The sequence below is a fragment of the Propithecus coquereli genome, unplaced genomic scaffold (genome assembly GCF_000956105.1).
Source record: "Propithecus coquereli isolate 6110/MARCELLA unplaced genomic scaffold, Pcoq_1.0 Scaffold199, whole genome shotgun sequence".
Classification (NCBI taxonomy): domain Eukaryota; kingdom Metazoa; phylum Chordata; class Mammalia; order Primates; family Indriidae; genus Propithecus; species Propithecus coquereli.
In genome coordinates this window covers 2434521-2453418 of record NW_012144855.1, presented here as the reverse complement: position 1 = coordinate 2453418, position 18898 = coordinate 2434521, and the positions used below count along the sequence as shown (strand labels likewise).

General features: G+C 40.3%; 1 protein-coding gene across 2 annotated transcripts in view; it reads left to right on the top strand.

The window, feature by feature from the left end:
- ABCB1 (ATP-binding cassette, sub-family B (MDR/TAP), member 1) overlaps positions 1 to 17517 on the top strand; it is a 115050-nt gene extending 97533 nt beyond the window's left edge. For both annotated transcript variants that reach the window (XM_012643510.1, XM_012643512.1), the window contains exons 22-28: positions 1832 to 1932; positions 3253 to 3393; positions 5766 to 5922; positions 6426 to 6623; positions 13546 to 13752; positions 15919 to 16065; positions 16919 to 17517. In XM_012643510.1, the coding sequence (XP_012498964.1) occupies positions 1832 to 1932; positions 3253 to 3393; positions 5766 to 5922; positions 6426 to 6623; positions 13546 to 13752; positions 15919 to 16065; positions 16919 to 17122 (1155 nt within the window). In that variant the 3' untranslated portion in view covers positions 17123 to 17517. The remainder of the gene's footprint in view (positions 1 to 1831; positions 1933 to 3252; positions 3394 to 5765; positions 5923 to 6425; positions 6624 to 13545; positions 13753 to 15918; positions 16066 to 16918) is intronic.
- Positions 17518 to 18898: the final 1381 nt, after the last annotated feature.

The window sequence follows — 18898 nt, the reverse complement described above, 5'->3', positions numbered from 1 at the left end:
TATTTTTAATTTTATTTTTAAGTAAGTTTTTGTTTTGAAAAATGTTATTTTTTACTTCTAATAGCTTTTTGTATTAGTCTTCAAAACTGACTTCCTTTCTTATGAAATATTTGTGTTATCTTTGAAGTTAGGTATTTTGTGTAGGATTCAGTGAAGAATAAGTGGAAATTTGTGTTCATGATTTTTTAAGCTACAAATAACTAAATTAACGGAATGTGTCTTTATTAGAATCTGTTCTGACCAGTGTGAAGGCTAGAGAGAGGAAGAATATCTTAAATGATAAAAGTAATTTCTCTGGATGACTTATAATTCTAGAAATTATTTCTCTTAGAATCCTAGAGTTAAAAGGGACTTTAGAGACCCTCTAGTCCATCCTCCTCCTGTTACAGATGAGATGAGACGGTGTGGTGGTTCAAGGTCCATAGCTAATATGGACTGAAATCTCATTGTGTTCACTGGTATTCTTTGTATTCTCCCTATCCCTTTATTCGGTCTCCAAAAAATGGTAAAGGATGTATGTATCCTAATCAAATAGTCTTGTTGGAAGTAACATTCAATTATTAATAGAACATAATTGAATGATAGAAATTTTCTGGAGAACAAATTGATAGTATGTGCCATGTTCCTTTAAAAACAGTTAATTCCCTTTCTTTCTTGTTTCTTTTTTTTTTTTTGAGACAGAGTCTCACCGTGTTGCCCCGGCTAGAGTGCTGTGGCTTCAGCCTACCTCACAGCAACCTCAAACTCCTGGGCTCAAGTGATCCTTCTGCCTCAGCCTCCCGAATAGCTGGGACTACAGGCATGCGCCACCATGCCCGGCTAATTTTTTTTTCTATATATTTTTAGTTGTCCAATTAATTTCTTTGTATTTTTAGTAGAGACGGGGTCTCGCTCTTGCTCAGGCTGGTTTCGAACTCCTGAGCTCAAACAATCCGCCCGCCTCGGCCTCCCAGAGTGCTAGGATTACAGGCGTGAGCCACCGCGCCCGGCCAAAAAAAGAGTTAATTCCCTTTCATCTAGTAATTTCACTTTTAAGAACTTTTCCTAAGAAAATAATTTAATATGGACAGAAGTTTAGGTACAAGGATGTTTATCACAGCATAATTTTTAATAAGAAAAGAACTGAAAAACTTATTCAACAATAAAGAAATGCCTAACTGGGATATTAAGTGACCCGTTAAAAATCCCATTATTAATGTGTATTTTATGATCTCAGAAAATGCTCTCGATATTCCTTAAGGTGAAAAATAATGATATATAGCCAAATATAGAGTTCGATCCCAACTTTGTTAACTATGTATTAATATATGCTTAGAAAAAAAAACAATATGTAAGCTAATATGTAAAACATACCAATATGGAACTTTTTATTACCTTCATCTTTTTGATATTTTCAAAATATTCTTCAGTTGTCATAAATGGCAAGTATAAAGAGAAATATAAACATCACATTTAAAAAATGTATGTAAAATAACAGTAAACTTAAAATGTGACCTTCATAGAAGAAAGAGCACTGCAGTTGATGTGAAATACTGAGTTCTCAGGTTAATTTTATAAAGCCATTTAAAGCTATGTGGCTTTAAGCAAGTGCCTTCATTCATTTAAGCCTTAGCATCTTGTTCTGTAAAGAGAAGATTGAATTAGTCGATCTTCCTTCCAGATCCAAAGCTCAATTCGATAAATTACTTAGTATCCTTTGAGCAAAGGATGCTCATAGGTAATAATAAATAATATGCAGTCATAAAATTAATTTTGTTTATCTATTTTATAGAATTCAAATTAATTGCCACTGTTTACCCTTGTGCCTCTTGTGGTGGGCTCTCTGTTACAGATTGCTACTGAAGCAATAGAAAACTTCCGAACTGTTGTTTCTTTGACTCGGGAGCAGAAGTTTGAACATATGTACGCACAGAGTTTGCAGGTCACATACAGGTAAAAACCGCTAAGCAGTGGGAGGGGGAAGTATGAGGAGTATTTCAATTATCAGATTTGTTTTCAGAAGGATTACTTTGGTCAGAAGGTAGGGAGCAAGTGGAGAAAGTACTAGAAGGGAACCAATTGGGAAGCACTTGTAATTATCCAGGAGAGAAATGACAAGACCTTGAACTAAGGCAAGGACATCTCTGAGGTAGAACCTGTAAGGGCGGATAACTGAGTGGAAGGGGTGGGAGAGAAGATGCTGAGAATGACTCTCCGATGTCCAGTTAGGATAATGACCCTATTATTTGCTCTGGTTGGGAATGAGTTGTTTATGGAACATGAAATTCGAGGTATCTGTGGAACACTGAGGGATTAGTGCTTCCTGGTTGTGCCTTTCTTTACTCTTTCTACCCTTTCTCCAATGGACTTTCTCTTCTTCCTTTAACACAGTCATCCCAGTAAGGGCTCTAATAAGTGATGTGAAGGAACATGAGCCAAACCTGCCTGAGTCTCAAGTTTCTTCTATAGTAAAAGGAGAGAGCTGGACCTTATTGATAGGTTTTCAAACTTCTTTTTAAACAATAGTAGAGCCTTTTTTCCTGAAAAAAAAATTTGATTTGAAATCTTGATAGATGACAAAGATAAAAGCAGAGTTGATCTGATTGAAGTAGGAGTGGGAAGAATAGGGGGCTGCCCACCCACCGACCTGCTCCTACCCACACCTCCACATTGCTGAGTTCCATGCTGCTCAGAAAATTCTAGAATATTAACTCCTTTGTAAAGGCTGCTCTAACTCCCTAAGAAAGTTAAATTCTTCCTTTCTTTCTATAATATGTTGTTCATAAGGTACCTCCATTGTGTAAATAACAGTCCAGCTCAACTCCTGGGTCCCCAAGGGCAAGAACATGCCTGATTGCTCTGTGTCACTCAGCATGGTCCCTGCAGCTTGTGGGTGTTGGGTAACTGCGTGTGGAATGAGCGTTTACTGTACTTAGTGTCACATGTCCCAAAGTGGGGGGAAAGGGAGGGAACTTTCACTTATTAATCCCTAACAGGCTCTTTCCATTCATTGCCTTATTTTATCTTTATACCAATACTTTGAGGTGTAGTTTATCATACATTAAAGATGAAGACACTGAGTGTCAGAGATTGGGCAGTTTCCTAAATTCGCACAACCGTTAAGTGGTAAAAAGAGGATCAAACTTAGTTCTTTGGAAACTAAACCCATTTTTGTCTGGCACACCTCTGTGCCCCACTGCCGACCCAACAAAAGTTACATATTAAGGACTAAGAAATGAAAGTGAAGTAAGTTTTTACATGTGTTCTTTTCAGAAACTCTTTGAAGAAAGCACACATCTTTGGAATCACGTTTTCCTTCACCCAGGCAATGATGTATTTTTCCTATGCCGGCTGCTTCCGGTTTGGTGCCTACTTGGTGGCACGTCAGTTCATGAGCTTTGAAGATGTTCTGTTGTAAGTATTGGGTCTTTATTTACAATTAAACTCTGAAAACAAAACTGGGATGAACATGGTTTGTGCCTGGATAGAAAACCCTGCTGTGAAGCCTCATGACGAGATTTTGGTGATTCAGAAAATGGCATTTTTGCCTGAGTCTCCATGTGTTACCACTTTTGCTTCTGAGTCTCCACAGTGTCTCGCTTCATTTGGACGACCAGTCACTTCTCTCCCTAGTGCTGACTCGCACTTACCTGACCTTTCCAAATCTGTGGCTGGGTGGAGTGATTCAATTCAGAGGTTTCCAAAAACTTTGACATTTGGGAAGAAGCCTAACCCTGAGCAAGAAGTCAGACTGGCTCCTTTGAAAGGACTTTCCAACAGAGCAGGTGAAGTACGAAGTTCTGCAAGTCATAGGAGATTCCAAGATAAATTTATTTTTCCTTGATAAGAGAACAGCTGGAAAGTAAGCACTGGGAGAAATTCAGAAGTGACAAAGGAAAAGCTAGATTGGGATTTTTCTGCTACATTGTTATGAATGTAGAAAATTGTACCTCAGTCAGGGGTAGACAAGCCTGAACTTAGATATAACACTAAAGTCCCCAAATATGCAGTTTAGAAGTCAAAAGTGTAATCTTTCTGAGCTTCTGGATTGGTGACAGGTAAGATTCTGCCCTTTGATGGTATAACATAATCAGTAGCAATACAGTTTACATTTAAAGCAGAATCATGTAAGCCTGGCAATATAATGTGTTAGTACAGTGTTTCTGTCCTTTTTTAGACATTGACTTCTTCATGCATTATAGTTTGCTCAGGATGATCTCGACAGAAAAATTTAAATTTCTTCTTAATATGTATGTCCGACAAATGACATGCAGGTGCTATTTGTGATTATGACCCAAAGATCACAACCAGGCATCATTGGGGCTTTGATTAAATAATTACTTGATATTTTGCTTTACTACAGGGAATTGAATTGCTGAAAGTTACTGACACTGGGGCATTTAGGTTTGCAAAATCATCTTGCATGTAAAGGGAAGGGGAGACCTGTCTGAAGAGCAATCCATTTGAAAAAGTCCCACAGGTTTAAATGATAACAAAGCCAAGATTAACCATCTGTGTGATTTATTTAGCACTAGTTAAAAACAACAGCTAATGACACCGTGTGCTGGGTTGACACAGCGTGCTATGTTAACATATGCGTAGAGTCCAGAGAAAAGAAAGTGATGGATTGTCAGTATTCTAAGAGGGTTCCCAAGTATCATCAGTTCCAGGGATACTGTTTAAAAAAGCACCTTGATAAATGTGTCCAGAGGAGGGCAGTGAAAAGGAGTTATCAAAGAAGCAAAGGACCTTTTTAACAATATTCCAGTACTTGAAGGGCTGTATTATGTAAAAGGAAGTAGATTTTTCTTCAGTTTGAAAAAGAACTTTTTAACAGTAGACTTAATCTAACATGCTACTCTCTAAAACAGTATGGAAGCCAATTTAGGGGACGTGTCCAGGCACATTGAGAGCTGGACTTGATACCTGTAAGGTCCTTTCCAACTTCAAGCTGCTCGATTCCCATGTCACAGATAAGAATGTTGATGATGCTGAGAGCAGCATGATATCTGGGTCTGTAAGCAACTGTTTCTTGCACAGTTCATAGTAGCTGATGTAATTCCAGCATCATTGACTGTAACCATTGTCGGTTGCCACAGTAATGCTGTGTAACAACCAGCCAGGAAACCTCAGGGACATACAATGATAAACATTTATTTTTACCCACAAGGCTATGGGTTAGCTGTGAAGTTCTACTGATCTGGGTTGGGCATAGTAGATCTCAGCTGGGCTAAATCATGTGTCTGTGGTGAGCTACAGGCTAGTTGGCTGGGACCCACACAGCTCTCCTCTGTGTGTGCCTCATCTTCTAGCAGGCTAACCTGGGCTCCTCGAAGTGGCAGAGTTCTGAGAGTGAGTGAGCGAGTGAGCGTACATGCACAAAGCATACGGGGCCCCCGGGGTCATAGGCTTGGAGCTGGCAACGTTGACTTCCACCACATCCTGTCCACCAGTGCAAGTCACAAGCCCATCCCATATTCAAAGGGTAGGAAAACTAACTCCACTTCTTAAATGGAAGTGCTGCAAAGGTCTCATTGCAAGAAGGTGAGGATACAGAGAAGTGAAAAACGGGCCATTTTGCAATCAATCTGACATACACTGGTGAAAAACGGGCCATTTTGTAATCAGTCTATCACACTGACATGAATTATAACGAAAAGTGTTTGTTTTCCTTTTTAACATCTCTTTTGTAATTATGCAAGGCAATACTCTCTGGTTGTAAAAGTGTCAGCTTTCTAGCATTATAGATGTAACTCTGTACACGTTTTTTTCTTTGTGTTTTCCAGGGTATTTTCGTCTATTGTCTTTGGTGCCATGGCAGTTGGGCAGGCCAGTTCACTTGCTCCTGACTATGCCAAAGCCAGAGTGTCAGCCTCCCACATCATCAAGATCATTGAAAAAGTCCCTCTGATCGACAGCTATAGCACAGAAGGCTTGAAGCCAGTAAGTTAGATGTTTTGACTTACATGATCTACTCCTAACTCCTGCGTGAAAGTCTTCCAACAGGAAACTTAATAAAATGTGTTCTTTTTAATATGCTGATAATAAAATAAGATTTTCTAGATCATAGATTCCTTTTAATAAATGCTAATAATATATATTAACATGAAGTACTTTTACACAGCAAAGTTACAGGGAGATAGGAATACTGTCCACTTTATAAGCAAATCCCGTGAATCAGATTTTATTATACATAGGTTACTCTTTCTTGGGCAACAGATTTGAGTTATCACATCTGCATTGTACATTTGTATTGTCTTAAGAATACATGCTATAAAAGCATTAACCCTTTTAGATCGTATTTTTTAAATTCTAGTAGTTTGAAGTGAAACTTAATTGTAATCCAAGTTCACTACCTTCTGACACCTGGTAGTAGAGAGGGTTAGCTAGACACTGTGTGGTCAGTATTGCAGCAATTAAGTTTGCTGTTATTGTTCCCATTGTAGGATACACTGGAAGGAAATGTGACATATAAGGAAGTCGTGTTCAATTATCCCTCCCGGCCAGACATCCCAGTGCTTCAGGGGCTGAGCCTCGAGGTGAAGAAGGGCCAGACGCTGGCCCTGGTGGGCAGTAGTGGCTGCGGGAAGAGCACGGTGGTCCAGCTCCTGGAGCGGTTCTACGACCCCTTGGCTGGGACAGTGGTGAGCACACTTTCCTATTCAGCTCAGTTCAGGTTTTTCATCCTCTAAATGTCCTGATGTGTTTAATTCTCAGCTATAAACCGTGGTTTTCCAAACCTTTAAACAACAGCCCCACATAGATCAGGTCTGACAGCCTGGATGCAATCTCCAAGCCGTGTCATCTGCCGCAGCCAACTTGTGAGGGCCTTTTTACTACCCATCCCCCTTGCTGTGCTTAGGTTTCAGGTAACATGAGAAGAGCCAGCACGAATAGAAGTAGCCAGAAAGATAGAGGTGGGGTGCTGTTAGAGGCAAGTGAGATGGAAGCCAAGGATGGGGAGTGTTTCAAAAGGCGGTCGGCAATGACCGGTGCTATGGGGAGATTGGGTAAGGTGAAGACTGAGAAGATGTGATAGGATCTGGGCAATTAATGGGCTGTTTCTGACATTTTAAAGTATTCTTAGCAAAGTGGTGATGGTAGAAAATAGTTTAGCGTGAATGAAGGATATTTGGAGGGAAGTGGAGATTTAAGTGAGTGTAGTTTTTCAAGAAGATGGAAGGTGAAGGAAAGGCAAATAAGAACAGCTTGAGCGGGGAGGGCAGGGTCCAGGGAAAATGTTTAGGAGGAGGAATCTTGACCACTTTTATGGCTGAAGATGAGACAAAGACATTGATGGAGAGAAGGCATTGAAACATCATCTAAGGAAAAAAAGTAAGATCAACAAAGTTGAGAGGTAAGTAAATAATACAGAGGAATGCCAGCTGGGTGCGGTGGCAGTCTGCGCGGCCAAGGCGGGAGGATCGCTTGAGCTGAGGAGTTCAAGACCAGCTTGCACAAGACCCTGTCTCTACTAAAAATAGAAAAATTAGCTGGGTGTCGTGGGGTGTGTCTGTAGTCCTAGTTACTCAGGAGGCTGAGGCAAGAGGATCACTTAAGCCCAGGAGTTTGAGGTCGCAGTGAACTACAGTGATGCCACTTCATTCTACCCACGGTGACAAAATGAGACTCTGTCTCAAAATATATATATATATATACAGAGAGAGAGAGAGAGAGGGAGAGGGAGGAATGCCTTTTTGTCTTCTGAACTAAAATGTGTCAGGGAATGTCTTAGGTGCTGCAGGTGAGATAGGAGTCTCAAAGGGAAGAGTGAATTTAAATCACTATAATGAACAATAGGAAAAGAATCAAACGAGGAAGGGATAGAATTTAGAGCAAGAAATTTTCATTACATAGGCATTTAGTTATTAGTTGTACTCAGAGGTGATGTTGAACCGCATGGGCACTGACCAATCAGAACGGACGCCTGCCGGCACAGCAAGGCTGAGGCCACCAGCTCCGTGTGGACCCTAGTTGCACTCGTGACTGAAATGAACAGAGAATATTCAACCTGTAGTCCAGGGCTCTTTTTACTTCCTCACAGCAATCACTCTTACTTATAAACATTTTTTATTATATTCAAAGACGATTATGCCTTCAGTCAGTCTATTATTTACTAGTTACATAAGCTTTATTCCCTATTTTTACTCCTTTGTATCGTATTTTCTGTGAACTCTGATTTTATGCTTCAACTTTGTGGTTAAAGTTTGAATATAGGACTCGAAATGAAGACCACACTGACAGCCGAAGCACTTAGAGGAGGAAACGTTAGCTATCAGACACTGATTATGGCATCTCAACAGACATTTATTAAGCAGTGCGTTAAATGTCGGGCTATAAAACAAGTTATGGGGCATGATGTCTGCCCTAAAAATCTTTAACTGAGGATACAGGGCATATACTTTCAGGAGTTAGAGTAAGTTTGGAGATAGGCCTAGAGCTGGTTTTTAAAGGATAAGCAGGACTTGCATGTGGGTTAGCGATAGGAAGGGCATTCAGTGTAAGAGATAATATGAGCTGCAGGCGATAAGTGATTTGTTCCCAATGCAGCAAATAGTCCGGTTTGGCTGAAATAGGGAATTTAATTAGAGGAGTAGTTCTTAAACTTTTCTGATAACAACCCATGTAGGAAAGATAAAATAATCTCACAGCCCCCACTGTACTCATAGTCACTTTGCAATAGGAAAAAAACACTTGGTGATGACAAAATGCTGGAGTGGAAAACAACAACAATGGTAAACAGTACAATACTTACACCAGAAGAAAGTAATTAATGATTATTCTACAAGGATATAAATATAAGCAGAGCATAATTAAAAACATGGACAGAATCAGTTATAGTTCAGGGTAGGAAACAGAAACCGCTCTAGGTATTTCAGGTAGGTAAGTATTTAATAAAGGGAATGAGATGTTTACAAAATCTTTGGAAGGGCTGGAAGAGTCAAAGGAGGCTGCTTTTGCTCCCAGATTGATCATATAACCAGGCAGCTGCAGAAAATTATGCCAGTGTCGCAGCTGTTCCAAACCTAAAAACCAGAGTCTGGCTGTTGTAAAAAGTCCCGTCTGCCAAACACGTGTGCTAGCTTACCATGGCTGCTAAAGGAGAATTGGTGTCCACCTCCCAGATTTTAAACCGCACATCTCACTGGTAGACCCTAAGTTATTTCCAGAAGCAACAAAGCCTGGGAAATTGTTTTTAGCCTTCGAGTCCCTTGATATATGAAGGGGCAGACACAGAAGGATATGAAAGTGAATTCTAAGTGCATAGGACAGTAACCATCTCAAGACAACACTAATAATGCTCCAGAAACAAAGTGTCCTCATTTATTGCAGCAATATCCATTATCTGCTCCTGTGCATTTGCCCTAGAACTTGAAATAAATACTGCCTAGTGGTGCACAGCAGCCAGACTTCTTAGCAGAGGTGTCCACAGTAAACTCCGGTAAATGTATCAAGTTTTGTTTATGAATATCAATAGTAACCCTGAATAACCCAGTTAGTAGGTTACTACTAATTAGTTCTTATTGCCATGTAAAAATGAGTCTGGATTTGAGCATAAGAATCGAAGAAAGGACTTGACCCTGAGGACCACCCTGAAGTCAGGAAATTCTCATGACCTGTCAGTGGGCTTTGAATCACACTGTGAGAAACTTTGAACCTGTGCCGCGGTTATCAAACTTTGGTGTATCTTAGAGAGCGAGTGAAGAACACGGCCACCCTGGATTATTCCAGTAGGCTGGGGCCTCGCCTATTATTTTTACAATTTTCCCAGGTGATTCTAAAGCTAACCATCATTTGAGAACTGCTGAACTAGTAAATTTGAAGGAAGGTTTAGATCAAATTGTAGAGAGTCCTAGTGAGAATGGCCTTTATCAAAAAGTCCCAAAACAATAAATGTTGGCGTGCATGCAGAGAGATGGGAACACTCATACACTGCTGGTGGGACTGCAAACTAGTGCAACCTCTGTGGAAAGCAATATGGAGATACCTTAAAGAGATACAAGTAGATCTACCATTTGATCCAGCAATCCCATTACTCAGTATCAACCCAAAAGAACAAAAAGACATTCTATAAAAAAGACATCCGTACTCAAATGTTTATAGCAGCACAATTCACAATTGCAAAGATGTGGAAACAACCCAAGTGCCCATCAATACACGAGTGGATTAATAAAATGTGGTATATGTATACCATGGAGTACTATTCAGCTTTAAGAAACAATGGTGATATAGCACCTCTTGTATTTTCCTGGATAGAGCTGGAACCCATTCTACTAAGTGAAGTATCCCAAGAATGGAAAAATAAGCACCACATGTACTCACCAGCAAATTGGTTTCACTGATCAACACCTAAGTGCACATATAGGAATAACATTTATCGGGTGTCGGGCAGGTGGGAGGGGGGAGGAGGGGATGGGTATATACATACATAATGAGTGCGATGCGCACCGTCTGGGGGAAGGGACACGGGGACAAGGGCAATATATGTAACCTAAACATTTGTACCCCCATAATATGCTGAAATAAAAAAATTTAAAATGTGGAGAGTCTTGAAAAATTAAGCTACAGAATTGTGAAGAGGGGAGAATTCAAGTTTTATGGGACCTGAAGGTTATACAATTTTAGGGATTCTACTTAAAAGAAGACAAAGTTTTGAATGCAAAAGTAAGTACAAACATGAATATTTACTTCACATGAAAAAAGTTACAACAAAATACGAGAACCTTAAAGACTCTGGTCCCTCTCCTTTCTTAGGCAATTTATCATCCATGCTTACATGGAAGAGCTTCCTGACTATAGCCTTGCCTCCCTCCCACCCGGAACACTGCTCAGCTTTCAGAATTTACATGCAGTTGAGGGCACCGAAACCTAACCCTTCTTTGGCTTCACTGTTAAATCACCTCCGGTTTGAGACTTCCCTTGACCTTTCCTTTCCCTTCCTCTTTGGTCCATCCCATATACCACAGTGAGAACCCTCTATCCCCTTTAGGGTACAGCTAGAAGCTGCTTGCATTGTCTGGTACCTGGGCCAAGATGGGGATACTCCCCTTTTAAGGGACAACAGAAAATATCTTTTAATTGTGAGATACTTGTGTTATCAAAACCCAACCTACAGCGTTTAGATCTAGTCCTGGTTTCCCCCAATTGCTTCCTGTGTGACTTGGTATAAATTACTTAACTTTGCTCATTTCCTTATCTGTAAAATGGAGATTAAAATCACAGCAACTTCCTAAGAGTTTAAATAAGACTAAATGAGATTATGTATAGACATGCTTATCACAGAACCTGCAATATTGTCAGTACTTCATCTTTTTAATCTATTGTTATTTCAGAGCAAATACACATTGAATAATACATATTTAACATTTGATTATGTGTGCTAATAAAAGCAAGTGATCAATTTTACAATCTACAATAGAGAGAGCTAGTCATTTTAATTTGGTTTTACAATATTTTTTACCAATATGCTTACTTTCCTAGTTATGTTTTTATTTAGGCCAAGATTTTTTCAACAGTTTTTATAAATTCCCCAGAGTTCCTTGGTCGTCCCTCAGACCACCACCATGCCTCACCCAAACAAGCTCTGCTTTGATCTTTCTTACATTCTGGGCTTCCATACATGTTTTCCTTAAAGAAAGGATTCTTCAGCTAGCACAGGTTTTAAATAGTTTCCAGTTCTCGTCTATTGTGTGGGGGTGAGGAGGCCCAGGAGTGTTACCATATCCAGTGTAATGAGGAGACTCATTAAGCTGGGATCATTCAGATTCGTCTATTATGATATTAGTTAGGCAGTGTCTGTTTTCCTCCCAGGGGTATAAACATGGAAATTAAAAAACAAAACAAAACAAACTTTTCCTTTCTTCAAATTTCCATTTCTCAAGTACAGTGTTCCATCTGACAAGATGCTCTGTTTAGCCACATCCTCGCATGGTTTTCACTGCCCGTCTCCACCTTCTACTTCCCACCTTCATTTATTAACTCTGTAAGGAAGCCTGGAGCATAGATGCGCTGAACAGTCTCCATGGCAACTGAGCTTGGTACTAATGAGGTCATAGCAGTGCTTTTCATCCCGGCACCTGCCAGCTTCGCAAGCAGAAGCCATGTTCCTGCAGCAGAGACTGCACCCCAGCCCTGGCCAGCTGTCTCCCAGAGCCACCCATGTAGGCACATGGGGTACAGAGTACATATGGCGCAGTACCTACTTGTCACCACTATTAGAAAAGCTCAAATCTGAGTGACTGATTTCTTCCTCAGAGGGGATGAACAGCTCTCTTACTTGAATACCAGAAAATTCTTTTGCAAAACAGATCTATTTGGCAGACATATCTGCATCAGAGTAAGGCTTTTTATCAGCAAGGCTGTAGGGAGGGGCCCTCCTAAGGCTTTTGCATGATAATCTAGGGAAGCAGATCACAGGGAAAGGGCACCTCTCTGTTCCTACTCCTTTGGCTCAGAATTGAAGATGTCCATGCATCCTTTCATACTCCTGTCCACCTGTCCATCCCCTGTAGTTTCAATACAACACATACACAGAGTTACACACTGCTGACAGCCCTTGAACACTTACGCTGTGCCCAGCACTGTGCTAAGTGGGGTCCCTACTGTGAGTTTAGGAATGATCATCATTCCTATTTTACTCACAAGGAAACTAAGAGAAATTAATTCATTTTCTCAAGATCAAGAATTAGAGATATAGCAGCTGCCCTCCCATGCTTGCTTCTATTCCATTTAGCCATTGTTTCTGATTTCTCAGACTCAGGTCAGATCAGAAACCTGAACTACAAACCTATTATGTGGTCATAGTTGTTATTTATTTCCTGGCCTCTTTTTCTCTGAAAAACTGAGATGTAAGAGTAAGGATGTCAGGATCCATCCCAGAAATATTAGACATTGTATTAGTTTCCTGGGGCAGCTATAACCAATTACCACAAATTAAGTGGCTTAAAACAAAACACATTTATTATCTTATACTTTTGGAGGTCAGAAGTCCAAGATAGGTCTCACCAGGTTAAAATCAAGAGTCAGGAGGGCTGTGTTCTTTCTGGAGGCTCCAAGGGACAAACCATTTTGTTGCCTTTTCTAGCTTACAGCCCTTCCTCCATCTTCAAAGCCAGCAATGACAGGTCGTGTCTTTCTCATATTGTACCGCTCTGATACTCTCTGGCCTCTCTTCCACAGTTAAGAACCCCACCAAGATAATCCAAGATAATCTTCTTATTTTCAGGTCAGCTGATTAGCAACTTTAATTCTATCTGCTACTTCAGTTCTTCCTTGCCACGTAACATATTCATAGATTCCAGGGATTAGGACATGGATACCTTGGGAAGAAGGGGGTATTATTTTACTGCATGCACACATCAGAAACCAGGGTTAAAACATGACAGTTCCACAAAGCATACAATTATGTCCTTGTTGGATTAACCTTGACAACGCAAATTTTAAAAAAAACTTTTCCTTAATCTCATAGTTAATTTGGTGGTTTTAATGTGTGAAGTAAGAGTGTTAACTTTGCTAAATTCAAAATATGCTAGTCCTGAAGTTGATCTGTGAACTCTTTGTTTGCAGCTAATTGATGACAAAGAAATAAAGCATCTGAATGTCCAGTGGCTCCGAGCACACCTAGGCATCGTATCCCAGGAGCCCATCCTGTTTGACTGCAGCATTGGTGAGAACATCGCCTATGGAGACAACAGCCGGGAGGTGTCACAGGAAGAGATCGTGAGGGCAGCCAAGGAGGCCAACATACACCACTTCATTGAGTCGCTGCCTGACGTAAGTCTCTCTCCAAGTTAAGGGCCCAGGAGCACGTGGCAGCCTCCCTGGCCTATAGTTTGATTTCTAAAGGGATGGTTTCCCAGAGATGGAGAGAAATTAGCAAACACAACACACTCCCACCCATATGCAAGCATCCGCCACACTTCCTATCCCAGTTAGATGTTATGCTTACCCCATCGCCTGACTCTCCTTGTGAGGAAGGGATGAAAGTGTTAGATCAATTCAGATTTAGGAAGGAGGAACTTTCCAGCGGTAAGAGAACTGGAACAATTCTCTAGATCCAAAGCTTTTAGTCTGGAGGCTCCACCTCCTTCAGGCCTGGGGATAAGCATTATGTCTGAGCGGCCTTTCTCTCCAAGTCCAAATGCAGGGCCCATGGGCAGTGTCTGTGTTTCCACCTGTGGGCATGCTCTCCTGGGCCTGCTGAGGAAGTAGGCATGATGGATGACAACGTCAAGTGGCTCTAACTCTGTCCCAAGGTCTCCCTTTTCCTTAGGCTATTCTTCAGATAACTACTGACACCAACCTAAGGCCTCAGGGAGAAGGCCTTGTTCTCACCTCTCCTTTAAAAAGTCTAGGCCACCTGTGGATAATTGACCCTTCTCAAGGTTCATTTAAACACAAAGCTCCAGTCCCCCTTACTAATGAGAGGTCAGCGGTTCTCAAGTATGGGCACAGATCAGCATCACCTAGGACCTTGTTAGAGATGCAGAGTTTTAGGGCCCACCCTAGACCTGGTGAATCAGAAACTTTGAAGGTAGAGTCCAGCATTCTGCATTTTAATAGCCCAGATGACACTGATCCAGGCTAAATCTGGAAAGGCACTGGGCTAGGGATTAACAAAACACAGAGAGTAACTATTACCTAGCTTCTTAAATATATCTTGCCCCTCTGGCGTTTGTCTGCCACAGGGACCCCACCTTTCTGGACTCCTGGTCACTATCTGTCACACAGAGCACACCTGTAGACATCATGATCCTCTTCCTCAGGGTCTAGACCAGGAGAGAGAAGGCAAAACCTTCTAAGTCCTATTACCTGTCTGAGGATCCACTTCTTTTCCTGAGTGATTAGTAACAGGATTTGCTTTACCCAGCAGACGGCTGGTTTAGTTACCTCCTTCCCACAGGGTTACATACAATGCCGCCTTCGTCCGCCTCAACAGGATCAGTACTTTATCAGTGCAACCTGGTAGCCCTGCACGGTGCTCCTGCCTTCTGGGGTAGAGCCAGTCCCAGGCACCTGCCGAAACCTCACCTGGGGTCTTCTCACTCCATCAATAGTGAGAGTCCCCAGTCTGAGCGCCATAGAGCTAGCGTGGCAGCAAATAAAAATAGGCAACACTGCATAGAACATGAATTTTATAGCCAACTCCGGGTGTCAGAATCGAAGCCCACAGTTGAACTAAAATTTCAGCCTGACAAGGGCCTGGAAAAAATAAGATGTGTTTTCTAGGTTACATATGCTGTCAAATCCCGTTTCTGTCCTGCTCTGCATACCCTTTAACTCCTGTCCCTAATGTCATAGTGAATGGTTGGTGACAGTTACCTACTGTGATGAACAATATGGCAAGAATTTTGGAAGAACTCTAAATACAAAAGTTTTTTAAAAGGAGATTTTAGTTTTCAAAATTAGATACCAAAATAGAATTCCTTAGCATCCATGAAAACTAAGTGTTGAAGACAGTTTCATAAAAACAGACACCAAAAGTCTGACATCCCAAGAATTTTCTCTTTCCTCACTTTAAAATTATGCAGAGAGCATCACCTGCTGGTTATAAATAAAATGAGCTTCAATTATTTTATTATGAATAGCCTGTTCACATCAAATTTCCTTTCTCCTGCCAATCTTTGTCCCAAATATAATGAAATCAGAAGATGGAAGATACTAACATAGCAACAGTATTCTTCCTAAAAAAAAACACTGGCTTGTTTATACTAAAACGCATCATCTTAAGGCCCAAATGTCTGTTTTCAAAAAGAAGGATTAAACTTGCCATATAGAGCAATTTTTGTTCTGTATTTAACACTCTATGAACCCATCCTTAGCTTCTGATCCTAAATTTTTGGTGTATATGGAAGTGGTTATCCTATTTTCTGTAAGCAAACCGTTTGTTAGAATTTTACTATCAGTTCTACTTTCATAATAACAAAACCCTGTTTACAGAAATACAACACCAGAGTAGGAGACAAAGGAACTCAGCTCTCTGGTGGGCAAAAACAACGCATTGCCATAGCTCGTGCCCTCGTTAGACAGCCTCATGTTTTGCTTTTGGATGAAGCTACATCAGCTCTGGATACAGAAAGTGAAAAGGTAAGAATTTAAATTGGACTCATTCATACTTGCATCAGTCGTCCTGCAAAGGTTTAAATATGTGCTTTTATCTTCCATAGTAGAGAACAAAATTGAGCCAGATTGTTGATTGCTACTTATGTCACCTTTCAGTGTAACTTAAACACTTTCTGTAGCTGTTATTCATGAGAGCTAAAATGACACAAGGCAGATGGGTCTTATAGCACATATACTCCAAAAACCAGCCCTGGATCACTCTGTGTTGACCTAAGAAGCTGCATTCCGGAGGCGTATTTCCCACTTGTACTGGCGGCATCTCCTCAGCAGCCATACGAAAAAGGGGAGGGTGAGACGGTGTCCAAGTCTGGCTGTACCTTAAGAAAAACATTAGCAATCATTTTCAATTTGAGAAAAGGTTAAGAGTTCAGATATCTGAAAGACAAACTCTTATATGAGACGTTCCCTATTTTAAAAATAACTTAAAATTCAAGGACTCGGTGTTTGGCCTTTGCTCAGCCTTCCTGAATTTGCTGTGGAGCTGGATTTGAGGTCTGCTTTTAAGGATGTTGTGTGACTAGACACATTAGCAAATGTTTTTAAATGATTTGATGGACAGTATCCACTGCCCTAACTTTAAGAATAGGTAACTCCTGCCTCAGAACTAATCCAAACTAGGGCTCCAAACTAGGGTAACTAGGGTTACCTTCTGATAGGACAAATCCTTCGCTTTCTAAAATCCATGTTACAGTTCACTGACACCACTGTTAAAGAAGGACCTATTGCTAGAGAAATTAATCGTGGGACTGCTCATAGAGGAAGAATTAAAGGGAAAGGACGGTTAGTAACAGAATTAATTTATGTGACTATGGAACAGGTTGTGCAAGAAGCCCTGGACAGAGCCAGAGAAGGCCGCACCTGCATTGTGATCGCTCACCGCCTGTCCACCATCCAGAGCGCAGACTTGATAGTGGTGTTTCAGAACGGCAAAGTGAAGGAGCACGGCACGCATCAACAGCTGCTGGCGCAGAAGGGCATCTATTTTTCAATGGTCAGTGTCCAGGCTGGAGCAAAGCGCTAGTGACTGACCGTGTGAGATGTTAAATATTTTTTAATATTTGTTTTTAAATATGGCATTTAACCAAAGTTAAAACGCAAGCACTTACTGGATGATGAAGAGTTACGCGTTTAACGTTTCTTGCTGCAATTGATAATCATTCCGTCAAGGTCAGTGTCTTCAGAGACTTCATAATTAAGGGAACAGAAAGAGAAACATCATCAAATGGGAGGAAATAATGGCTTTCACTGTATTATAAAACTTATAAAAGAATTTTCAGTAGACTTTTTAAATAAAGTGTGTAATTTTGTTTATATTTTTTCATTTGGACTGTAACTGCCTTGCTAAAGATCATAGAAATAGCAAAAAGTATTGAAATACTTGCATGAAGTGCCTATAATAAAACTAAACTTCCATGTGACTGGAGTCATCTTGTCCAAAATGCCTGTGAATGTATCTTCTTCCAACTGGAATATTGTAGATAATTTCTGCTTTAAAAAAACATTTCTTTAAAAATATCCATTGATTGTTGTGGGAATGGTTAAACAGTTTAAATTCTATTCTATATGTCTTTTCACTTTGGGTTTTATAGAACCATCTGGCTTCATTCTTCTTGTACTTGAGCTTGCTGATTCTTGCGTTTCTACATGATGATGGCTTTCAAACCAATCACACAGATCAATACAAGATTTTGGGAGGTGGAGTGAGATGCAATTATGAAGTATATATTACTCAGATGTACAGGAAATATTTTGCATTACTCTTATTAAGGTCTCTTCAAGGATTTTAATATTTTTGTACCTTTAAGAATACAATTACTCTTTTTCTGTCATGATAATGAATCTCTTTTCCTAGAATTGGTCTCTTCCAAAGTTGATCCTTCTGATTTGCAGATTAAAATGTGCCATAAGTTTAATACATCGTAATGTAAACATGATGAAAAAGAAAAGAATAAAATATCATGAAGACTGGTACTCTGGGTAGAAATTTTAAAAATTAGCCAAAAAGCATTTTAAACAAGATTGAAAGTCACAAGCTGGGGTGCCGTATTTATTATAAACAATTGCTATCTTTAATATATAAAAACCTTCTAAAAAGAAAAAGAAGCCATCACCTCCAAGAAAAAAACGGGCAAAGGAAATGATCAGATAATTCCCAAAGAAGAGATGCATGAGAAAAATGTGTAATTTCAATAATCAAAGAATGCAGATTTTAAAAAAACACCCTTTTATTGCCTAATAACTTGATGAATTAAAAAAAAGTGTCATGATATCTCTCATCATGGTACATTTCATGGGCCCCAAACTTTGTTTATGGGGTTGATTGTTGAAATCTTCCCCAGGGCTGTTATCCTGTGGGTGTCCTCTGAATTCCTCCTAGGAAGTTAGCGGAATCTCACCGTCTCTTAAGTCCTTTTAGGTCCTATATTTTGAAGTGCCTCTCAACCTAGCTAGTCTACTCCTCCAGTTATCATCAGTTATGTTATTCATTGCAAGGAAGTGTCCCCTAAAACATAAAGCTCAGTAGCCTCAAACTGGCAGGGAAAGCAATCTCCTCAGGGGTAGGATGACAATACCAGGTTTGGAGGATGAACATCCAAACTGTAGCTTAAGAGAACGAGGAATCCTTAAGTATAAGAAACGTTTTCTTTGGGGAAAAAATTAAAACATGAATATAATAGTGAAACTATAAGATGGTAGCATCCCTGTAATCCCAGCACTTTGGGAGGCTGAGGCAGGAGGATTGCTTGAGGTCAGCAGTTCAAGACCAGCCTGGGCAACATAGCAAGACCCCTGTCTC